General features: G+C 39.6%; 2 protein-coding genes across 2 annotated transcripts; one reads left to right on the forward strand and one right to left on the reverse strand.

Annotated features, from left to right (window-relative positions):
- Positions 1–308: 308 nt before the first annotated feature.
- LOC108898948 (E3 ubiquitin-protein ligase MARCHF9-like) lies at positions 309–9,972 on the reverse strand. Its single transcript, XM_018699093.2, has 4 exons — positions 8,173–9,972; positions 4,234–4,389; positions 2,377–2,569; positions 309–1,873 (listed from the first exon to the last, which is right to left on the reverse strand). The coding sequence occupies exons 1-4, from the start codon at positions 8,518–8,520 to the stop codon at positions 1,554–1,556; spliced, it is 1,017 nt and encodes a 338-aa protein (XP_018554609.1). The 5' UTR covers positions 8,521–9,972; the 3' UTR covers positions 309–1,553.
- Positions 9,973–14,084: 4,112 nt separating this feature from the next.
- Positions 14,085–25,260, forward strand: cdk4 (cyclin-dependent kinase 4). The gene is made up of 8 exons (XM_018699134.1): positions 14,085–14,343; positions 19,666–19,900; positions 19,998–20,133; positions 20,295–20,462; positions 21,341–21,450; positions 22,927–22,977; positions 23,080–23,215; positions 24,162–25,260. The coding sequence occupies exons 2-8, from the start codon at positions 19,683–19,685 to the stop codon at positions 24,261–24,263; spliced, it is 921 nt and encodes a 306-aa protein (XP_018554650.1). The 5' UTR covers positions 14,085–14,343; positions 19,666–19,682; the 3' UTR covers positions 24,264–25,260.
- The last annotated feature ends 660 nt before the right edge of the window (positions 25,261–25,920 follow it).

Consider the following 25,920-nt stretch of genomic DNA (forward strand, 5'->3'; position numbering starts at 1 on the left):
GTATAACTGGTGCTAAAGGGAAAAAATATATGCAATATCTACTGGTGACTTTTCATCATACATTGTGTTTTATGAGTTGTAATAAGTTCAGCAAAACCTCAAAGATAAAGTCAAGTTTTTTTGCAGCAAAGCAAATATTTTTCTCTGCATGTAGGCTTAACTATCACCCCATGATTTTTAGTATCCAAACAGCCACACAGCCTCACAGCCACTGATTATTTTCATTCTGTTACCCACTGAATGGAAACGCTGCAGTTCCCTTTGGGTGTCATCGTCTCAATCAGCTCTAATAACCTTTCCACTTCACTCTGTCAGCAGTTATCTCCTGGTGTATGTATAGATGCACAGATGACTGCCTGCTGTATATTGAACAACTGGTTCTTTATGCCTCAGTTTTAGTTACAAGACTTTTTCAGAATGAGAAGAAATCTGACTTTCATATTTTGAAATATTGCTTTATTTGATTGTGGACAGTAAAGGGAGAGAGTGAGGAATGACATGTGACAAAGGTCTTTGGTATATTTAAACCCAGGATATGTGATTTTACTTACAATGGCCTGACAACAATGCTGAAACAGATAAGTCCTACGTTTACACTAAGTGTAGCTGAAACCAATACTATTGTTAATTGCTGAACATATGCATCATGGTGTGTGCTCATATTAAACAAATATCAGCCTTTTTTGTCCAAGTGAGATAAGAGGGTGAATATAAATGTTGTAAAGTTTCACTGGTGTCTTTGAATTGCATTGTGAGATTAGTGTAATTCTAATAAAGATCCAATTTACCAGGGTATATATCAGGAGTGTCTCATTTGTCTTCTTGCCACACTCTGTAAGATCCATCTTTTGGCCTAAAAATCTGACAAAACAAAACACCAAGTTTTCCTTTGAGATCAACAAAGTCTTTATTACAAAACATGAAATGTACTTTGAGGGTATATTTTAAGCAATCGTGTCAGGTGTTAAGGTTTTATTAGGCTTTTTAATGTCTGATCCATCAGTGCAGCTTCAGTTGACAACAGATTAAATTTATCAGATCATAGTGGACCCTCGAGAATACATGGAATAAATTAAGGGGGTCTGGGGCCATTGTTGTGGTGGTTGCTTGAGAAGGAGCACAATGATTTTCATCATCAAATTCTCTCTTATAGATAGAGTTAAATCCAAATCAAACAAAAGAAAAACATAAAAACTGTTCACTGACATTGTGTAACATTGGTCATGGTGGTAAAAAAAAAATGAGTAAGAGCTTTAAGAATTAAAGCTTTCACTTTTTTCAAAATTGTTTTTTTCTTCTTATTTGCCATGTTTTCACAGTCTTTGTCTTTAAAGACTCAGATAAAACTGCAGTGTTCTCCCTTTGCTCAAACTACAGAAATATTTCTCATTGTCCACGTTGAGCTCAGGGAGAATCTGTGAACAAAATATGAGACTAAAAGTCAACGGCAGTGTTTATGTAGCAGATCAGGATTTTTTTTGTATTAAATCCCAATCAGCACTTTTATGTCCTCCTTAAACATCGGAGCACACATGTCTGCATATAACCCAGCCTCATACAGTGGTCACCCTCATGACCACCTCATGGTTGGCACTGTGCAGGTTATTGGGTCTTAACTGGCTGAGGATGTGCAAAATAGTATAGCCACAGTGGTGGTGGAGGATAGTCCTGACATGCCGACCTGCCCGCCGCCCACTGTTTGTGACCGTTTGAGAAGAGTTCCTCTCAATACGAGCGGCGCCTTTATTGCTGGAACTGATGGGGTCACCTAAGTCCTTTGCCTTCTCGTAATTCAGCACTTTCCACTGTTGGTTCACAGCCTGCCAACGCTTAAAGATCCGGTAAACAGACGATCCTTCATGGATTATAAGGCCTGGGCATAAAGGACAAAGGGTAGGGGAGGTCAGGCAGGAAACAGGTTTACATATAGACAAGCAGTTGTTTGTTCATTCAGTTTCAGGAAGTACTAAAAGGTACAGAAGGTACAGCGTTAACAAGAACTATAAGGTCTCACATATAAAAAGATTAAATATAATAGACTTGTTTGTAGGTATACTGGACTGATGTTTGGTGAGAAACACGTGTTGATGATAATCCCTCTTCCTGATAATTTCCTGGGACGCTTCCTAGGAAACCTTATGTAATTCTAAGTGCAACCTAAAGAAAATCGGACTTTACTTGAAAGAACAGCCCCAGTTGTATTCTCATCTGTTGTGCTCTGACTGAAATATTCTCTGGGTAGAGAGTCATTTACAGCAACTACCAAATTGTACATTTCTTGCCAGAGAACATCTAGGAAATGATTAGGAAATTACAGATATGTTACCACCAAATTTGTGAAGATGACACTTGGTAGGTGCAGCATCTTCATCTTACCTATGCAAACTATGTCCATGAAGCCGTACATGCCGTAGCATATCTGAAAGAGAAGGTCCTGCCGCTGCCATTTGGCTGAAGGGCTGAGAGAAGACCACACCAACCAGGAGATACTGGCGATGAGGAACAGAGAGCCCAGGATAATGGCTGCAATCTGCACCTTCTCAATCACAGTCAGAGAGATGGCCTGCCACTAGAAGCAGACACAAAAATGGACCCAGTATTGTATGTGAAAAAGTGCACAATTCTTGTTTTAGTAGTTTGTCTCAGTCTCTGACAAAATCTTTGCAAGCCGAGTAAAGAGCACAGTGCTTTCAAACCATATTTCATTGCAGCACACATCTCCTTAATGTTTTCCGTGAGTATAATCGGTGGATTTCACAGACGGTGACAACAGTGTTAGGATTTTCTGAACTTGAGGATAGGCCTGACTCGATAATGAACCTCAGCACACTTCTCTTGGCCTCACTCCCAGATAGCTTCCACAGCAGGATATGTTACAGAAACTCGTCTCTTATTCTTCTGCCACTTGTTTAAAAGAACTCCAGATTTTAGTGTCACCTGAGTCAAACAGCAAATAAATCTTGAAACAGAATGGAAGTGACACTCAGGCAGAAGGCATGTATATATTGCATAATATTTCACTTATTCAGAATGACAGTGAAATGAAATTGTTGATTAGTCATGTCATCTCCACTGTTATTTTTTTATTATTAGTATAAGACAGGGACTTCTGTGGCTCAGCAGATAGCATGGACTGACCATTTATTAGGAATTAGCCCTGGTTTCTATATGTCAAACCACTGAACTTTATTGCTCCCTGAATGAGAGGCACATTGTAATCAGTGGTATATGGTATAAATGGTATAACAGCTGTTCTCAAGATCAAACACACTGAAGCTTCTCTGACTTTTCCATCAGGGTTCATAGATGTTATACAGTTAAAAACTTGATTGCTGGCTCCCTCTAGCAGTGTGGTGTCAGTGTTGGTTTTAATGTCATTCATCAACTGAAAGGCTGCTTACATCTTCTGTGAGAGAGATTCTCTACTGCCCCCATTCACTGTGAGTGTAGATCACTATACCTACAAAGTGATGTAACTGCAGTGCTCTGTCATTCACCAAAAAAGTCATAGTCTCACTGAGCCTCTGCACTTATAATAAAAACTTACAGTAAATTTATGGAAATCCAAAAATCAGTTTGACCAATTTCTTCCAATTATTGTAGCTTTTTAAATAAAGTAGGTCAAATATTTTTATTCTTCATTTTTAGATGACCAAAGAAAGAAGCATTTCATCTGGTAATATCTCTGTTCCAATATTCTGAGAGTCTGAAGTCATTTGGTGATACTGTCTGTGACTCCACTGTCCATGTGCCACATACTTTGGTCGAATCACTTGCCAACTCTTTGAGATGAGTGCACTGTCTCATAAATTCGGTCTTGGCATCTTCCTACAAGTCCTCGCTACTTTTCTTCCTCTCCATTTGTCCATAAAAAACTGCCAACAGATAAAGCTAATGTGGCTCCTGCTGGGAATGAGGGCATGTTGCCTGCAGGCCTGTGCAAAATCAGTCCAAAAATGATTCTGTGGCTGAGGTAATGTAAACACTGCACGGCCCCTACTGTATGCCATTGCATTCACCTTATGATCAGTGACCCCTAATGTGATTACTATGCCAGTCAGTCACTCAAATCTGGCAATTTAAAGTTTGTGCATGGCTTTCTGCCATACAGCCTGGCAGGCTAAGGTCAAGGACTTTATTCATACAGCTCCTTAAAATGTTTATACATTTTTATAAGGCTGTTTTCCACAGAGAACATTGAAGATGAAGACAGGAGACATTTACTGACTCTACCTGCAGTGGGTTTTTGGTGCTGATGGCCAGGACCTGGTACTTGAAGTAGCAGAGTTCACAGCTCCAGGAGCCCCTCTCACTGATCCAGCGGATAAGGCAGGACTGGTGAGTGCAGCGCACAGAGCCATCACAACGACAGGGGCTCAACAACTCCCCCTGCAGGACACAAACAGCAGCTGCATGAGCCACACCAGACATTTCACAAAGGCTGCTGTTATTAAATCTGCCAGTTAGGAGATTTGATTTGGTGGAGATGACAGTAAAAATAAAAATAAAAAATGTTATCACAAATGTCCCAACTCAGAAATCCAGCCCTGATACTATTACTGTCAGATTGTATCTATTGAAGATACTGTTTGAGGGCACTGTATTAGGTGTTGTCTGTGCCATGAAGCTGGCAAGAGACTAAATAGGATAGACAACAGCTCAGAGCAAGTACCAACAGATTTAATCAATATGAAACTATACTGTATGTATCTGAACGGAATAATAAGTGTTAGCTTTTTTTCATTTTTCCTTTTCGTTGTTGTTACCCAACACATTTTGGGTATAATTGAACATGACAGTAATTTATTTCTTTGATATATTGACTGCATTTGTAATCCTGTGTCCAGTGTTGAGAGGGGGGAGGATGAAAATGTTTGACTGTGCCATTAACAATAATGAAGTATAAAATTATGACAGGCTGCAAATAATGATAAATAGGCATGTCACAAATTGAACATTTCACAATTGTTTTGTCAGCTACATCTTGAATCTGTCCCTCCCTTCTCTGGTGAGAAGAGAAACCGAGGTGCTAAGATCAAAGCTCCCTGCCACACTTAATGTTAGCTTTCCACCTGGCTTCTATTTTTATGTTTTTGTTTTTTTTTTTTTGAGTTTATTAGAACAAACCAGAGCTTCACTTTTTACCAGTTTTCTGAGACTGGCGTCTGTTTGATTTTTAAGATTTGTTTGATTTTGTCAGTTATGCGATAACATTAACTCTCTCTCAAAAGTAAAACTATCATACAGTTGTGCTCTGCTTGGTGCAGTAAGGGAAAAGGATAAGCAATAGCAGAACTTACAAATAGCTCCTTTAGTGTGCATGCCTGTGAGATAACCTCACAGTGTTGAAATGTCTCCATCAGTGCTGTATACAGCCATATGATTCTGTACCTCAGTCAGAACTATCTTAGATATTGTTAGCTCTCCATCTTCTGTCTGGCAGCATATCCCCAGCACTTATAGAGCTCCCTGTCTTGACTTTCCAAGCAACTATTTTGTGTGAACTACTATAGCACTGATAAGAAGTAAGTCCAACTCTGAGCATTTTACCAAGCTGTCTTGATGCGCTATTGATTAATCTCACACAAATGGCTGGTTAAATTCCCTGCATTAATATCAAACCCCTGTTTGCAATGAAGTAATCATGAACCCTGAAAGCATTTCCTCTTTGATGAAACTTCACACTCTAAGGAAATTAAATGAACTAATCCGCATTACTCATCCTGACACAGGTGAGCAATATTTTAAAGCTTTTAGAGGACTGATATGTGGGTTATGTAGCTACAGTCTATGTGAAACTCTCTGAGAATGAATGTACAGAACAAATTAACAAATACATGCATCCAGTAGCTTCCTGTTTAAATTGTGAAAGCTGATGCAGATACAGTGCGTGTGTGGGCTTTTTATCTAAGCACAAACCAGACCCTTAAGTAGTACATTTGAATGTCATGACACATCTGAACATCATTGCCAGACAGTTATATTCCCTCATGACAGCAATGCAGAAGGTTTTTCAAACTGTCCAGGAATAGTTCCACAAAAATGACAGTGAATTAATTTAATTGCCCAGTCCCCAGATCTCAGTCCAGATGAACATTTGGGGATGAGATTTTTGGGAGCAATGGTCCGCTCCAAACTTGACACAGTTGCAGAACGTACTGGAATCAGTGCAGGACAGAAATCCTGTGAAAAGCTTTTGGCATTTGATCCTGCAATTAATTACAGCTAATTAGGGAATAAAAGCAAGGCATCTCACTGTTGTGAAGATATGTCAAGCATTGTGTGAAATGAGTATGTTGTTATAGTATGTGCTGACTTGAAAGGAAAATTTTACTATTGATATTCTCAGCGGATATTATCTAACCACTACTGCATAACCAATCAAAGGAAACCATGCCTTTATATACTGAGCTGCAGACATTGAAAACATGAATTGAAATGTAATAAAGTGAGAGTATACAGTCGTCTCATTCTCTACGTTTCAGTATCTGCTGCTTAACGCCTTCATCTGAAAACAGTTTTCTTCTCTCGTGTCACTTTTCCGCAACCTCAAAGGAAATCACAGGACATCTGGCGAAGGTTTTTAGTTGTCAGTGTGAGGCTCCCTAAGGCCCTTGGACTGACAACGCTCTCGCACATCTCTCTTTATTTTCTGTCTGACTCTAGGTGATGTGCTAGGTTTTTAATCAGCTGGATATCTGGAGGGGAAACAAAAACTTTCTGAGACCTCTGGCAAAGTCTGTCTCTTCAAGGTTGATTTCATCCAACGGATTTGACGAGCTTGGACCTCCACATCTCAGAAAAGGGTGACGTAAAAGGATGGCGTTTACTTTCTGTGAATCCACCCGGACGGCTGCACTGTGTGTGACCTCCCTGTAGCCTAAAGGAATGATCAAAGGTTTGATCCCTGCATTAATGGTTCTTGCTGAGTCCTTCAGCAAGTTATTGAACTCAAACTGCCTTCCTCACTCAAATCCCTCTGAATAATAATGAGTATAAATAAGCAGCTGCTAAAAATGGTCTTTTATGTCGAGGAATTATCATTTCTTTGCTGCTTTTTAAAAAAAATGGCCTAATTTTTTGCATCAGATGCTGAATATATTACTGCGAGGAATTCACTGCTTCACATAATAAATACACAGCTCCTCCTGCTTCTCTCCAGCCTATTCTTAACTGATGCCCTTTGTTTGCCCACTGCTATTTTCAGATCACTGTTGATAGATTAATCCCTTTTTTTAGTCTTAGTCATTCTGGATTGTTACTTTCCATCAGATCAGACTCCATGCACACGTACAGATATCTGAAACAATTTGGTTTTGATGTCTGGTGACTCATCATGAGTTTTTTAAAACTGCACAGCTGTATAGCCCTAAAGGGACACTCCACTGATTTTACTTGAGGATCAGTTCAGTTGTTATGAGGACTCAGCCTGTGAAAACAGTTGTTTATTATCTCCTGCAGCTCTGGAATAGTTTGTTTCCTCTTTTTCTCCAAGTTTGACAAAATCACCCTGATGGTGTCATAATGATGTCATCAGGGTCATCTGTAATGCAACTCAATGATGACATTGAGTTGCATTACTGGAAATGTGGGATCCAATGTTTCTGCAACTTGACCCAAACTAGGGACTGAAGGTCCAGGATGTCTCTGCGTCTGCTGCTACAGTTTTGATGGTTCTTTAGTTAAATCTGTCTCCTGCAAGTCTCCCAAATTAGTGCAAGTAACATACTAAATTACTGGTGTATACATTTAATGCTGAAAACACATTACCTGGTGCTATAAGGTTGGCACCAAAGCCTTTTTGTATATGTACAAAATATTCTCAATTGGATAAAACCTCTTTGCAAACATTTGCATTTGAATGCTTTTCTCAGTGTGGTGCCTGCTGGGTTTGTTTTCCTGAAAGGTCTTTTCAAAGTTAATTTTGATGATGCCGGCCATTTCTGTGGACCCAGCGGAGGATAGTGGACTTGGCAGGGTGACCTGCTTAAAGGCTCTTCCTTCATCCGAGTGCCACGTGCTTTTGAGCCCTTTGTCCTGCTGAAGTGCCCATGAGCAGACCAGAACCTTGAAGGATTAACCTTGAAGGCTCACCAGGGTCCTACTGAGAAGATGACTCCCAATTGTTAAAGCACAAGAGCCCACATTAACACCTTTATGACTTAACTTTACCTTCTCTGGCCCCTGGAAGCAGATCCGGCACTGCGGTGATCGCATCCCGCTCTCTGAGAGACTCGGGAGGGAAGCGGCGTCCAGGCCCGCTCCTCCCTGGGGTTTGGCCCCATCTTTATCCTCAAACGCCAGGCTGCGCGGCCGGGGGTCAGAGCCGTAATATTCCTCCTCGTCGTCCCGGTGAGAGCAGTTGAGCGGCGGCCAACCGCAGCCTCCTATAGCGAGCCCTCGCATCCTGGTCTGTGTGTCCGGGTCTGTGCCTGTGTCAGTCCTCCCGCTTGATCCAGAGCGCATCAGTAGCAACAATTTGAGTTCATTGAAAAACATCCGGATCCGATACTTGAACATTCTTCAGCAGCTTTACTACACAGACACAACTGCTCTGTGAAACAAAACAGCCTTCAACTTGACTGTGACAGGTCCATCATAAACTATTATTATTATTATTATTATTATTATTATTATTATTGCGACATTTGAACCTTCTGATTTATCAGCACAGTTCACATCCTGTTAAATAAACTACAGATCTCGGTCAAAAAAGCGTGCGAAAAACATGATAGGCTGTTAGATCAGCCCATAGCTCTTTGCATATCCTGTTGTTATAGCATGTGCACCGCAATCCAGCCAATGGGGAAGGATTATTTTTCATGGACAGAGGCGTTTTCTTTCGGGATTCAATGGAGGCTGAGAGCCACGAACTGTGAGGCACCATAATTAAAGTCTGAGGGGTCCAGCAGCATCCTCCTCTCATGCCTCACATTTTTTTTTCCAGCCCGGTTGTTTGTTAGTATCCCAGTGTTCAAATGGGACCTCTCTGTGCTTTTTTTTTAAAATCAGCAGGAGCTGTCCGAGGGGGTTTGCAACAAAACGCTGGGACTCTTTTCTTCTCCAGGCAGGAGAAGCAGAGAGGGTGTCTGAGGAAGGAGGAGGGGGGTTGATATTAAATCCTATTAACAACTAAGTCAAATCCGATTTATATTTGAGTTTCTCATTTACCTACAGGGGAAGATGAAATTGCAGGAGGTGACAAAGCGTGTATCCTTTGTTGTCTCGCAGTGGCATCCATCAGTTCACCACTGTTCCCTCTTGCCTCCCTCTTCTTCGCTGCAGCCCATTTTCTGTGGGTTTTTTTCTTTCTTTTTTTGAATGGTACATCGAGTGGATTTCACCCCACACCTCCCCACCTCAAGCAGCCCAGTTACAAAGTTACAATCCAACAGTGTTGCATGTTAGGGATGGATGCGAAAAAAATGACGAAGAACACCACCACCAACACCACAAAAATCCTCGACAACTTGCAGCGCCAGTTCTCCTCTTTTCCCATCCATCTCTGCGCCACAAATCAGGAAGAGCGAGAGGATGCCAGATATGGATTCCAGCAAACACACACACACACACACACACACAATGAGCCCGACAGCAGACTGCAACTGTCCCTACCGGGGTTTGTTAAAAACAACCGCGCATCCTCATCTCCACCATCTTCATCAAATCATATCAAGTTAAATCAAATCAAAGTGTCGGTGGATCAGTGAGACAATAAAATGCCACTTCACATGGCAGGCGGTTAGCGACGTGGTCTGACTCGGGTGGTCTCCTTCCTTCCTCGTAAAATCTCCAGGATGTTCAAAAAAAACTTGATCCCAGTTGGTTTTTACGGGCACGTCAGCAGAAAGCAAAAGAAAAAACTTCTGTGTAGTATCACACTGCATTTCCCCCATTAAAGAGAAAGAAGAAGAAAACATCCTCCCTGCGTGCGGCTCCATCCACAGCGAGGGAGCAGCGGTGCGCCGACCGACAGAGGCTGCTGTCCAAGGTGCTGATATTCACGTGACGTGGAGGCCACGTGCTGATATTCGGCGGCCGATCGAGAAAAAGACAATTATTGTAAACAACGTGTATGTTTGTGCGTGTGTTTCATCGCCTCGTGCGTGGCGTTATAAGACACTGACAGACAGAACAAAGAGAGCTGGGACAGTGTGCACACAATAGCCTCAGCAGATCCACTATTCACAGAATCACACACCACATCTATCAGATGATTGTTTCAGAGGAGTCTGTCTACTGTTTGTTATTAATTCAATAGGACACCTACTCCACCACCACAAAGACAGGCATTGTAGTTGTTTCCTGAATTAAAGTTTTACTGACTAAAGTGGGCCAATATATGAGATATATTATGAGATAAACATTATGTCTAGAAGGGCATCTGCTGCTTCTAAAAAAAACCCATCAGAATTGAATATTAGAAAAAGAATAACATAACAGAGTTTTATTTATACCATCTGTGTGGTTTCTAGTGCATGATGAATAACCTGTCCCTGGCTTCCTCCAATACTAATCTACAGCCAGCAGTTTTTTTTTTACTTTAAGCGTTAAAGTATTTGTTGTAAATGAGTGATAAGGACATCCAGTGTGTTGGAGGTGTGCTGCTGTGGGTCACAGATGAGTAAGCTCATTTTTACATTTTCTTCCAGTAGCACGTTTTTAAATTTGGCTAGACCCAATTATTCATCTAAAGTTAAGCCTGAAAGCTAGGAGGCTTTTTTTCTTCAGAATCATTGGAGGCTTTGTGGTGATTCTAAGTAATCAATAATTTGTTGAATTGTCGGAGCAATTGCCATTTCTAGGAAATCAACAAAAACTGGATGTCTGATTACTTTCTCCAGAAATTTTCAGTGAATATTGATGTGTGCTCTCATTGTGTTTAAGGCTCAGTGCAAAGACAGCAGTGGGTGGTCATGATAATTACTCACCACTTTTCAGAAAGAGCAAACAGATTAAAAAGTGACGACAAGGCTACAAAGTAAGGAAACAAAGAAATAAGATCTATAAAGAGGGATGAAGTCTGGATTAACGCAGTGCAGTGTCTTATGCAGAAAGATTAAAATAACAGAGATGATGACATGTCTTAACGTTTCTTATGGTGTCATAAAGAATCACATGAAATCAGTATAAGCTGGAGGTTAGTGGAAGGTAGCATGACCCATCTGAAATATGCAGTTTCCAATGTACGCTGGGATTGGAGGCTTACATATAAAGTATAGTGAGGAGAGATATCAGTCACAGACTTTGGCTGATAATCATGGGGTGAAGCCAGCAGTGCTGCAGGAAAGACACTTTGCAGGTTGGAAAATTTGAACCAATTATAGTAACCTCAGGTTTGTCAGAGCTTCACACAGGGTATGAATACTAACATCACAGAACCGGACCAGTGTGTCATCATCTGTATGATAATGCAGGCTCGGAGGGCTTTTAGTGGGTTGTGGTGAACATTACTGCAGAGCCAGAGGCCTTTTTATGTCCTATAAGTGAGCTGATGCAGTGAGATCCCCTGAGGAGTTCAACAGGTTACACAGTATGTAAACAGACACAGTTATTATCATACACACTATCACTACTGACCTGTGGCCATGTCACAACTGCACCAAAACAAAAAGAAAAAAATATATATATATTTTTTAAAAAGTCTGTCAGTCATCAGCGGAATTATTTTTTTTAGCCAGTAACACCAACATCAGTTCATAGGAGCTGTTTCAAATGTCACATCTGCAGTACTATACCACTTCTGCTGATTCTATTATGTTAATCAATATCATTTAATACATTGTGGGCGAAAAAAAAATCATGAGATCATCGAGATCACGAGATTGTGATTAAAATATAAATATATAAAATGTTAATGAATATAAAACAGCAGTAATTGTGCAAATGCATAACATTTGATGAGGTAGAAGAACTGATATTTATATACAGGTAAGGATTATTATTTTAACTGTACTTAAAAAGGGTTTTATAAATATTATACATTACTACTGTGTTGATATTTCTTTATCATTCATCATGTTCTACTGATAATACTATCTTCTCTGAAGAACATCATTATATAAACACACAGCAAATAAACACATCAAGACCGCAGTAAGCTGTTTCCACGACATTTCGACCTGTCATGATAGAAAAAAAAGTGATAAAATTGATAATGATGGCTAAATTCAATTTCAGGCTCTTGGTTTTGTGCGTGCTGGCTCACTATGATTTAATGGGACAGAAAAGTTAGTGTCTCTTCAGCTGGTGGGGCAGAAAGCCCTGGAGTAACTTCACATTTTTAGAGAAGCACTGCCTTGTTTTAGACTTTTATCCCAGCCACCGATTCAGTCTGCATGCCACTGTCACTGTACTACATTCCCATTTCTGGCCACAAGTGCGGACAATGACAGCACCTACCCCCCCCCCCAGCATGCAGCCGGAACACAAATGTAGTGGATGGAAAGAGAACTGTAAAAGCTCTGAGAGACTGTACGCCAAATGCATTTGTTGTGCAGGACACCAGAATGCATAAACCGTAACTGACCAAATAGAATTTTATTTATAGACGACCACAAATGCACTATTCATGTTTCCCAGCGATCACATGCTGTTTTTGAAGCTTGCAGAGATTAAGCAATTTGTTTGTAACCAGTGAATAAAGGAACAGAAATCAACCTTTAGTAAGTTTTGACTTCACGGGGCACTCTTGCTGCAGGTTACTAAGTCACAAACTCCTCGCAGCCAGTAAAAGTAAACACTTAGGTGTCTTTATTCAGGTCCACCAATAACCAAGTATGCACATAAATATGATTACATTAGTGTGGTATGAGCTAGTAGCCAAGTGCTATTAAATATCAGTTAATTATTGAGCTATAAAACAGTGGGGCACATTTCAACATGAAAGTAGCCAGTAGGAGAAACTACCATAATGATGAATAAGCACTGCCATCAGAGTTTTTAATAATCGAAATACACTGTGTAGCTTTCATAGTATAGCTAGATTTATTTATTCTTAAAAAAAAAATTATTGCGACATCTCCCAGATATGCAATAAAGCAAAATCTGCCAGGCCCCACCTCATTAATCCAAAATGAGACTTTAACAACAACAACAAGAAAGACATATGAGCTCAGAGAAAATAAGGGAAGGGATGGTTTTCATTTGTTTCTTTACACTTTATTCATAACAACATAACACCCTTTTTTTGTTATTACTCTTTGTTTTGTGGAATAAATAATAAAGTTAATGAACATGGAATATTGTTATTTAGCTATGTTGACAGGTTTTGTAAATTTCATTCACCTTTAATGGAGGCAATGAATGAAATTTGGTGTTATGAACCAATCAGTGATAAAACTAATTGAGAACATTGTGAACAAATTTATATTCACTGTATTATTCTTTTGTTCAAATAGCAAATTTAGACTTTAAGTCAAACTTCTGTTAATTTTGTATATTGCCGACTTCTTTCTCCTTGCCTGTGGGCAGCACCTGATTTACATATGTACCTCGTGTTTAGTTTATTGTTGGCACAAATGGGCTAATCTATTGGATATTCCTTTAAAAAATTCATCTGCATGTTTTGCTGATGCATTTAGAATACCTTTGAAATTTCCTAAGAAAGCATGCATATGTATGTATGTATGTATGTATGTATGTATATATATATATATGTATATATATATATATATATATATATATATATATATATATATATATATATAACATGTGTGTGTGTGTGTTGACACTCATAAATGGAGGCTAATAAACTAATGAATTAAAAATAATAGTAATAAATTAAAAAATAAGTCCTCATAGGAGAACTTGCTACTTCAGATAAATACTAATACAAATATTATAGTCAACAACTATTTACTTAATATTTATATTCTGGTAATAAATAATAAATAGGGGAACTTAAAGTGTTACCTCTGAAATAATAGTACTCTATACTCTAATACTCTAAAACAGTGAGCAGTGATTGTTTGGTTATTGCCACTGAAAAGTTTACACACCACAGCTTTAAGTTCTTCATACACAATGTGTGGCTGAAGATTTTTGGCTCCGCCTCCTCTAAGAGTTGCTAGAAGCAACAGGAAGCGACAACCCCAAAAGAGTGCAGGCTGGAGGAAGGAAAAAACACACACACAGACACAGACACAGAGGAGGCCTAAATCATATCGCTTGATTGGCTCCTCCACATCAGATCCACTGCCGGGCTGTAAACCTCGGCCCGGACCCGGACCTGCCACTTCTGACCCGCTTCCACAGGAGTTAGGCTCTATACGTGGCAGATTAATGAGCATGTCCTCCTTATAAAGCTCAACTACCTGCTGCCACAGACAAGAAACAGGCGAGGTAAGCCCAGTGTCTCAACTGTCGTGTAACATGAAACTGATTGTGATTCATTTGTGTGTGTGTGTGTGTGTGAGAGAGAGAGAGAGAGAGAGAGAGAGAGATGGAGTGTGTGTGACACTTTTGCAGCGGTTACGTTTATGTAATGTGGCGCTGGATGGGGAAGAAATTGCAAGTTGCAGTGCGGTGGATCTGTCTCCTCCGCTCCGGTCTGCTACTTGTTGCCGTTTCCCTCCGCCACGTCAGTGAACATGTTAGGTGAGGAGGAGGCCCTGTTGTTGTAGCTGCCGCACTTTGTTGCCAGTTTAATTAACAAAGGGAGCGCTATGGAGGAGCACCACGTGTCGGGATAGAGAGGGCTTCCTCTGTCTTCCTCTGCCCTGCTTCTCTCTTTCTCCGCCTCCGCCCACTGGCCCTCTATGTCCGGCTACGTTTGACTTGATCAAGCGGATATAAACGAATGAAAAGTGGTGGTGGTCTGTCGTCGATAATCGATACTGACAGGCTCTGTTGGTGGTAATCAATGGCTGCTGTTACAGGCGGGGCAGGTTAATGACCTCGGTGTCAGGGTAACTTCCAGGTGTTGTGAGCTGAAAATTCTCTCTTTCCCTTTCTTTCTGGTGCTGTGAGCTGCTCTGGCACTGAAAAGGAAATGAGGAGATGTTTTCAGGGTGACAAGTCATATACAGCCTGACCACTTCCTGTAGGACCAGAGGACCACAACAGGCCTGATCATTCATTATGAGACAGTGAATGACTTTCAAAAAGCTACTTCTGTAATCCAGTGGAACAGTTTCATGTGAAGTCAGATTGTTGTTTTGCTCTGTTTTGCCCTTTTGTGAAGTCAAGGACACTGCAGGGATCAGAGTCTAACAGATAAACTGTCTGGACGACATAATTGGCAGATATTGTCTTATCCCAGATCATAATTGAGATCTATATGTGTGTTGGCTGGTAAGTGACAAAAAAGAACATTTTTGTATTCAAATGTAAGGAACGTTTTTTAAAAAAATCCAGTACATGCCTATTAAAATCCAGCATTAGTTGAAAGCACACTAACTTTTAACAGTTTGACATTTGACAGAAAAGACGTTGATATTCACAGTTTTTCACTAGCCTCCCTCCCTCCCTCTCTTTCTTCAAGTATTTTCTGTATTTGTCAGACTTTGTGGCTGCGCTGCCTCCCACAGCAGTTGCCACACAACCTGCAAAGGAATGTTTGACTCTCACAATGAGTTGTGATGGTAAAATCAGTTGCAGCTACTTCACTTTTATTGTGGGACACTAAATATTCTGAAAATATATGTAATATGTAATATATAAGTCATCAGTGCTGCATTGTGATATTATCACCACTCATCTTACAGAATAGAATATTAAATATCATATTTTAGCATGCAGTATTCAAAACATATATGTGATAGTTTTTTTGTTTTCTTAATACGGGTAGCACCACCATGCAAAGTTTGGGGAGTTTGTATTATCAGACCAAGAAAAAACACTTTAGGTTATCCTTTCCTTTAGAATAATACATAGAGATGCTGTGCATATATATATATATATATATATATATATATATATATACACACACACACACACACACACATAATTAATTGTTATTGTATTTATGTTATATAAATTAACTAGTTAACATCCTAATCGTGACTTCATTAGAAAACAGTTCACAGTTCAAATACAGGTTTCTTAGTAAATTGTCTATAAAATTGTGAAACAACTTTTTTTTTCATATTTAAAGTATTAATTCATAAATTTAGATCCCTGCATGACTGTAACAAAAACACATCAGAGAAACATAGAGTCAGATACTGTTTGCCTATAGATGTATGTCGGGATCTAAATAAACTACAATCAGTGAAATCACAATGTTGAGAAGTTGTGATAATTTTTAAGTTGTTGCATCAAATTTTAGAATCAAAAATGCAAAATCTAATGAATGAATGAAATTGGAGGTTTTTTAATGAACGTGCCATAAAGGCAAAGTCTACTCAGAAAAATAAGACTCTCAGCAATGTTTTATCTCATTTTGTTGGGAGAGAAAGTTTTATTTGCTGTCGAATTCACAGCTGAGTTCCCACATGAATATTGTTGGCAGGAATTGGTATTTCTTGCAGATACACAGGAATGCGGGCAGATTCTTGTCCGCAGACACTCTGACTCAACTTTCTTCGCATAAGAGGAAGAAATGTGGTGTGTTCAACATGAATTATGCAACATCACTTCCTTGTAACCACAGTTTATCTAAACCACTTCAATAATTGTGGTTTGGCAGGATATGTGTATAAATATATTTAATTAAAACCTTTGGCCATAACATGTTGAACCCCTATGTAAGTTAAAGTCATGTGATCTAGTATTTTAGTGCAGCAGTAATGTAACAGAACAACACTTCACTAAATATCAATCAAATATCTGCTCACATGAAATATTAATTAGTAGACATACTCTATGTATTACTGCATTCAACAGTGTCCAGAGCCATTTACAGCATTAAATTCTGGAGTAGCAGCCTTGGAAGATGAGGAGCGAGGTATACAACAGAGGAGAATGAATTCCTTGTTTGCTTTTCAGTGGATTATGTTTCTGCTCTCTTGTTGCTTCTTCTGCAGAAACAAGTTAATCCAGCCAAGCTTCATCTGTTCTGCCTTAACAAGTCCAGTTTGATGATATTTTTTTCACCATCTAACACAACATGACACTGAAAAGTTTTCTATTGACTGTGCTTCATCAGTATTATTATGACACATTTTCCAGCTGAAGCAGAGTTAAAGTTGTGTACAGGTCTGCAACTAACAAGCACTGTCTTTACTGAATAATTGGACAATTATTTTGTTAGTTTGTTCATAAAATGTTCATAAAAGTAGTGAGTCCATGACATTCAGATTACTATTTTGTCTAACCAACAGTCCAAATCCAAAATATATTCACTTTACTATCATGTATAAAAAAAATGAAGCATCAAAGCCTCACATTTAATAAGCTGCAATCAGAAAATGTTCAGCATTTTTGACACAAACCAAACAAATCAAAAATCTATTAATTATTAAATCAACTGACTGTTTCATCTTTGGCTACATACACAAAACTTGGCTGAATCTAAGTTACCGCATTAGTAAAAGATATTTACATGAACCTAAATTTCAGATACTCTTATCACATAAAAACTGGACAGGCAGCACCTGTGGATCATGATATATGATCATGATTAAATGATGTAAATTGAGGTGAGGGGCGCGGAGGTGAGCAGGCAGCCCCTCGTCCAGGGGACGTGCACCAAACTGCTTTGGCAGATGAGTCAGACTGAGACTTAAACAAAGGCAAGGAAGGTGATAGATGACGCCTGGCAGGAAAACCGAGGGGATGGACGGATGGAGTTTGTGGAGAGGACAGTGCAGAGTAGAGGAGCGGTAGGACAGAGAGCTGCTTGCGCTGAGTGGTTGAAGGCGCTTCCTGTGCTGGCAGAGTGGCGGCCAAATGTTCCAACGTCAAGTGCATTTGCTTTAAAATGGTGTCCCATTCACTGAGTCATTTGACTTCTGTGAGGAGGTCAGGTACTTTGTCCTGCAGCTCATAGATTATAAAACATTTGTGAATACAGAAGATCATTGATAGATTCCTCTCTAAAAATATGTCACACATTTCAACACTTGGCACCCTGGAGTACCTGGAGGGCTCTTATGGGGCTTCACTATAATAGGGGCCAGCTGAACTAGCCATAAAATGTTGTGCAGTTATAGCTGCAAGCGTAGCTGATCTCTGCTGCTAGAATGGTTGAAATATACAGATTTTTCACCTCTACATGTTGTTAAAACTGCACCAATCAATATTTTATATTGCCCATGGGTGAAATGATGGTGTAGTCATGAACCCAAACGAAATTATCACCTGACCCTGCAGCTCCTCCTCAGCTCTATGGGGCGGTTAAGTATCTTTCAGCTCATTGTTTTAGTTTTCAGGCCCATAACTTTGCTGCTTTTGTTCTTACTGCCCTCATCAATGTCATTTTCAGCCAAATAAGTCAGCTTTCTTCAGCAAAAAAGCTCAAATAAACCACAAAGTTAGAGTAAACATTCCCATTCACATATTTTATTTATCAGTCATAATTTTCAGTTGTAATTTCAGAAAATCTACAGTATTGCAATATGCATTGATATTGTAAAAAAAAAAAAAAGTACACTCTGAGATATGGGAAGATTTTATTTCTGCATTACCCACTCCTAATGGCTGAAACTGTGTTTCTGTAACTGCAAATGTGGAACACTCAGCACAGAACCAGAATGGCCTAGTCAGCTCCTTGGCACATCTACCAGGCTGTACAGCATCTCCCTCGTTGATGCTGCCTCTCCTGTACACAGCAGCACTGTAACCACTACACATTGGTTTACAGTTGTCTTACGGATTGAACTTGAGCAGGAAAAAAAAAAATTCTTGTCCTCCTTTGTAGATGAGATGAGAGACATTGGTTTACTGCTCAGTACACTGAAAGCTGCTGTGATTGATTGCTAAACGAAGCTCTCCTCCTCACCCCTGCACTCCTTTCTCGCCTCGCACTGATGCATCCTGCAGCTGAGGAGTCACTGAAGAACTCCAGGAATGACAAACATTGTACTAACAAGCTGAGGCTGTTGGGGTGCAAAAGCTGGAATAAATTTATATGAATAAAACAAAAGGTAGTGCTGTCACAGGTAAAAGCAAATGCATATTTTGAGGAATTTACAGGACTGATGAAAAAGTGAGCAGAATAGATTTTCATGTGCAAACCTCGCGGAGGTCTAAATGTGAAAGCGTCTTCCGTCGACACTTTCCGAGGCGGGCTGCTGGCTGGCAGCCCGGCTGGAAATAGATTTTATAGCCATTCAGAAGTGGATTTTCAAGCACAAGAGCTGTTGAGGAGCATCCGTTAATTTTGGATGTGAAAGGTTTGCAGGGAGAGACGACAATGAATTTCAGCTTCTGCAGTGTGTTACTCTTAGCCTGAGGACAGTTCTGTCTTTATTGCTCAGGATCCACCAGCTTCTCACAGCCAAAAACATGAGACAAGTTTATTCCTTTCCCAGTAGAGAGTTCACAGAGAGTTCATTATGCTATTATACTGTTGTCAAACGTTTTTCTGTCAATATACGCACACATAGACATATATTACATCATACTGTTTGTATGATGTAAAGGTATGGTTTGTCCTCTTGGTCATTTCTAGTAGAACAGCTCCAGGCTGCTCATTGGTGTGTTTGACCTCAGATGATACAACAATGCCTTATCTTTATGCTTTGCTCTGCATCTAATTTGTGTGTTGTGTGTGTCTCTCAGTCTGTTTGAACTTGGCCATGGCCCACGCCACCAGTATCCAGTATGAGCCAGTGGCAGAGATCGGAGGAGGTGCTTATGGGACCGTTTATAAGGCCCGAGACACAGAGAGCGGGCAGTTTGTTGCCCTGAAGAGCGTGCGTGTCCAGACAGACCAAAACGGCCTGCCGACCTCCACAGTCAGAGAGGTGGCTCTGTTGAGAAGGCTGGAGCAGTTTGACCACCCAAATGTAGTCAGGTAAGTACCAGTATTTTTCATTATTTTAGCCTGTGTTGTTTACAATCCACTGTGGTCACCTCTCACAGAAGTCCCTCGTTTTTATTGTATGTGCCAGGCTCATGGATGTATGTGCCACCCAGAGGTCGGATCAGGAGACTAAAGTCACTCTGGTGTTTGAGCATGTGGACCAAGACCTCAAGACATACCTCGAGAGAGCTCCTGCTCCTGGATTATCTCCTGACCGCATCAAAGTGAGAAGCAATATGTGAACTAAACTGCATAATTTGTCAAATAAGCCACAAGACAGACACAGTATGGAAAGTATGGAATGTTTTGTTATTCTGCATGAAACCCCAAGATTGAAGCTAAATCTGTTGAAATATTTAGTTGTGCCTGTGTGTGTTTTTCGCAGGACCTGATGAGGCAGTTGCTGTGTGGTCTTGCATTCCTTCACTCTAACCGTGTGATGCACAGAGACCTAAAACCAGAGAATATTCTGGTAACCAGCCAGGGCCAGGTGAAGCTGGCTGACTTTGGACTGGCCAGGATTTACAGCTGCCACATGGCTCTCACTCCTGTGGTAAGGACGCACCTGGACTATGTTGTACCAGTAATTTTTTGTGTTATGTATACATCATTTTCAAGAGCATACCATAACTAAGGTATTTAGGTTTTAACCTTTCAGGCAGCGAAACACAAATCAACCTTTAGCCACCAAAAATTTGGTTGAGATGGCTAATCTGTCATACTCTTTATTTCGTTGATTTTGCTCATGAATTGTTTATTGGTGGTGCATTCAGTGTCCAGCATTTGACAGTTTGCTGCCAAACAGTAAGCTTGTGAATACACCACCAGTCTCACAGGTCCCTTTTGGCAGTCCAGGTTAGCTTATTATTTGTCTTTTTAGCTCAACCTCCTGACAACCTAACCTAACCGTTTCAGTAGCTTACTATCAAATCTTGGATTGGGCTTTCTTAAATTCATATTTAAGAATCAATTTTAACAAGACTAAAACTCTACAGCCATGCTAGCACCTCTGTGAGCATATTGATGTGTTCACAGTGACTGTGCTAACACGTTCATGTTTTGCAGGTAGCTACTGTTTACCAGGCTCACAGATTTAGCTAAGCCTGTTAGCTTATTAACAATTTCTAATTAGCACTAAAAACAAAGTACTGCTTGAAATTCAAACTGAGGAAAAAAATCTGGAAAACAATGGCCACCTAATGGGCAAGAAGTCTGAAAATATATGTTAACCTTTTGAAAATGCTGAGCAGAAACAGTGAAGCTAAGTAAAAGTTATTTTTGTCGCTAATAAGCTAAAAACTGCAAAACCACCTGTACAGTTCTTTAATTCATTCCCTGTGAATGCTTTTAGGTACATGTACTAACATAAAAATTATTTGGTACTATTATTTGGATACAAATGTTGATGGACTTTGTATTTGTGTCTCACAGGTGGTGACATTGTGGTATCGCCCACCTGAGGTTCTGCTACAGTCCAGTTATGCCACACCTGTGGATATCTGGAGCACCGGCTGTATCTTTGCTGAGATGTTCAGACGCAAGTGAGTCAGTGTTTAGATAAAAAAGACAGACAGAGGTGTATTTATGTCAGCAGCTTTGTTATGAGATTATAATCTCTGTGTTTGCATATTCCTGCATCACTGTTTGAATCTGTGCTGAAGAACTAAAATTAAAAAATATCATGAACAGATTTTGATGCAGTTTGATGAAAAGGGAGGCTTTGGACAAAAGAGTATCAAATTTTGGTGTTGATCTGAGTCAATAATTTAACAAAAACCAGAGATTTGATCTTGAAATCCTTACAAAGTGAGTTCTAGTTTCTCATATGACTCCTCAGGCCAGCCCAGAGTTTGAGGGTTTAACTAAGTTTGAAATCATTTTGCACACACACACATACAACAGCTGTTTGCTGTCTGATTTGCTTTGAGTCGATTAAGTAAATATGTTTCGGACGAAACTACTGCTTTGTCCTTTAAACTGTACATGAATCATAGGTGAGAAGGGTAAAGCAAATGACGCAGGGGAAGTCCAGCTTCTCATTTGTTGTTTGGTTTAGGTTGTCAAAACACTTAATGTGAGACTGGATTAAGGTTAAGGAAACATTGTGACTTTGGTTGAATATTGACAGAAGTCTTGTCCCATCTTGAACTTATCAAATTTAGTCAAGGTCACATCCTTCCTTCTCCTTAACCACATTGTTTGTGTTGCCTTAACCATAACATAACCATAGAAACAATATTCATGCTTTAGTTGCCACAAGTGACAAAACAGATGAAATACATGTGCAGCATAAAAATACATCGAATGTGGACATTTAGGTACACTAGTGATATGTGTGTCAAACACAGCCCTGATGAGTTTGCCAGTGGTTCAGGAGGGTTCAGATTTTATCTGTAAGTGGATCACATTATGTGGTTATCTATGGCTCTGGGGAAATCTGGTCCAAGCTTGAGACTGTCAGGAGGTGAAAAACAGCAGGGATTTGCCAGACACATAATGTTACAGTAAAATCAAATGGTTATTTCAGTCTTACCCCTCTTCAAGAAAGCATAGCCCCCATACAGTACAAACAAAAACAAACAAACACACCATAAAGGTGAAGTGCAGCATTTAATAAAAGTTCAAAGGTAAACTTATTCCATTGTCAGATCAACTTTTCAAGACTGCCTCAAACTTGTTGCTCCGGGGAGCTCGTTGCTCTTTTGCATGCTGATACAAACCCACTGACAGCTGGCAGGCGATGACCTGCTTCTTTGCTGGTGTTGGCACAAACAGTTTCTGTAAGCAAAAGTCATGATCAATGAATTCAGAGACAATACATAATATTAAGTATTTTGTGACTAGGCTGAGGTGATGTGTGCCAGAGAGCTTTAATTCAAACTCACCAGACTTCCACATCAGCTCAGTAATAGAATTAGTAGTTCCATCTACTGGTAGAAATGACACATTGCATGAGGACTTTGGTCAGCCTGGGTGAAGGTATTCATGCCTCAAAATAATTGCTTTGTTTTGATCAGACCGTTGTTCTGCGGCGAATCGGAAGTGGACCAGCTTGGGAAAATTTTTGAGTGAGTAACAAATATTTTTCCATCATATTTACCTGACAAGGAGAAGTACTGGTAGATGATTCATAGTATATCTGTTTCATTGAAAATAATATGTCATTTCAGAGTTATTGGCTTGCCCCCAGAGGACGAGTGGCCGACCGACGTTACACTCTCAAGAAAAAACTTCCCCCCTCTCATTCCTCGCCCAATCGCTGATTTTGTTTCAGAGATAAATGAGCAGGGGGCACAACTATTACTGGTAAGATCTGGTTTGACTTGTGATTCAAAGGTTATGGTGACAGCCTGTCCTGGCTGGTAACTTATTCACTTTCAGCTGTATACAGAGCTGGAATCAGGGCAGGAACAGGATAAGGAACCTCAGAGTCCTGAAGAATTTTCTTTGCTCATAGTCTGGTGATATCAAACACAAGCCACAAGAATTTCACTGGTGCAATATTTGAAATTGCTGTGACTAATTTAAATTATCAGCTGGTTAAACCAGAAGACAGAGCTGGGCTTACAGCAGCTTTATTCAAGGCAAAGTATTATTTCAGCATCATTTACGTGGTGTTGATAAAATTGAAAATTATACCAGAAATCAAAGCTTTTCTCATGGATTAGTATTTAGCTTACCAACTGATTTAAAAAAGGAAATGCACAGTAAGTGTTACTTTTCTGTGATTGAACCAGTGACTTAACAATAAGTAGACTGTATATTTTATTCTGCCTCAAAATAATAGAAACATGATATCAGGCATGAGTTTATTGGTTCATTTTCTGACTGTTTCTGTTTCTTGAATTTCCCCTGCACTTGTTAAAGGAATAGTTTGACATTTTTTGACCAGGAACTGCCTGGAGTTTCTGCTAGTTGCCTGGCAACTGGTACAGAAAAATGAGTGTGGCACATAACCCCCACCCCAAATTGCCATTTTTAACTTTTTAACATTTTTTTCTACAGATTGAAGAAACAAGATGTAGCATGTTAAATAATAAAATATAGAGTTTTTTTTTTCTTTTTTAACCACTTTTGGACAGTCCCCTCTTTCCAATCTTTATGCTAAGCTAAGCTAACCAGCTTCTTGCTCCAGCTTCCCCTCATCTACCTCTCGGCAAGAAAGTGAATAAGGGTGTTTCTCAAAATGTCAGTCAAGACCTGAAATTTGACAGTGATACAGTTCAACATCCTGCTGTTGTTTCTTCCACAGAACATGCTGACCTTTGACCCCTTGAAGCGAATATCTGCCCTGAATGCCCTAGAACATCCGTATTTCCGGGACGAGGAGACATTGACTCAGACAAAAAGCTGAAGTGATGCAGTGAAACATGCAGCGAGAGGTAACAGTGTCTAAGTTTAGACCTGGCCTAACCATAGAGGAATTAAGTTTCATTCAGTGCGTTGCCTTTCAAGATGTCTGGGTTATGCTTTGGGATATTATTTTGTTACTCCTGCATCAAAAAGGATTAAAGCCTGAAAAATGGGATAAAAAAATGAAGAGGAGTGAACCTAAGGATCACTGGCATCCTTTCCAACATGTAAATGTCACGGTTAATGATATTAACATGTCACGTCTTCAAGAACCAGTACCAGTGTTTTTGATGTTTGATTTCTGTATCAATCTCAGCAGGGACTCGTAAACAGAAATGTCTCCTCTGTTATGTTGCTCTTGTTACTTTTGTACAGCGTTTAGACAGGAGGAAGCAGAGATGTCATCTTTTCTTGTTACAGGCTGAACAAAGTCTGACAGAAGTGCCACCTCAGAGGCTTGAAACAGCCAGTCGTTTGTGATTTTTGCTGTATTTCTGGTGGAAATAAATCTGTATGAAAATGATTAGCTATTACTATATTTAAATCATGCAGAAAAGCATCAATAGTCTGAAGTAGCAGAACAGAATTGCACAAGAAAGACATATATGACAAAAATACTGGTATTGCTCTTTCATACTCTGATAAAGTAAAAGAAATAGTTTCTTTTATTGGAGGACTGAAAGGTTGGACCTCATTTCATGTTTAACATTTTTTTGATTGTTGCTAAAACCATCTGAAATCAACCAGCACTGCAGTTTTATTCACATTCAGTCTTCATTTCATAGCTTAATTTGTGTATTTGGCTACTATACAGATGGAGGTCCTCATAAAATGAATAAATGTGATAAATATGAAAACTGACATGGACTGAAATGCTTTGTGAAACACAATGAACTATATTGAATACTAACAAAACTTCAAAAAGACTTAGCATCACTAAACAGTTTTTGTCCTCTAACATTGACTAAATAAATGGTTAATGAATGTGGCTGTCTAAATCAGTGAGAGATGCTTTCTTTTTTTTCTTTTTTTTTTTTGGTTTTTGGACATGAATTGTTATTGTGTCTCATGCTACTTCTATGAAGTTAAAGGACTTACAAGAGACTGATATCATTAAAAAGACTTTATGCAGCAGGGGTTGGGATATCCTGAATTTCAGTCCGCGGGGTTCGTGCAGGTCAAGATCCAAAAACAGTGGATATTACACTTCCCATAATGCAACCTGATCACGTCTTTTTGTCAGACTCTTCCTTCCTGGTAAACAGTCAGGTCTTTCAAACTCCACACCCTGAGTTTTTACTTCAGAGTTTCTGATAAAAATGTCCAGAGTCCAGTCTGAGATAACCTTGATGATGTCACTCAGGATTATTTTCTCAAAATTTGTAAAGCTCCTCTAAGACCCACAGACAATACAACTTAATACAACTTTCACACTTGACTTCTGGAACTGTTTTTGTGGATTGAGTACTCCTCTCCATGATGAGCTACTTGATTTTGATCTGTGGAGTTTGACTATAAATACTTTGAATTTTTCACTGTGGTCACATTTGAAATGAAAAATCTGGCAAACATTCATACACGACATAATTTAACTGCAAGCAAGTTAAAGGAGTAGTGAGACATTTTAGAGAAGACACTCTTTTTGTTGAGAGTAGATG

Source organism: Lates calcarifer, linkage group LG12 (assembly GCF_001640805.2).
Source record: "Lates calcarifer isolate ASB-BC8 linkage group LG12, TLL_Latcal_v3, whole genome shotgun sequence".
In the NCBI taxonomy this organism is placed as follows: Eukaryota; Metazoa; Chordata; class Actinopteri; family Centropomidae; genus Lates; species Lates calcarifer.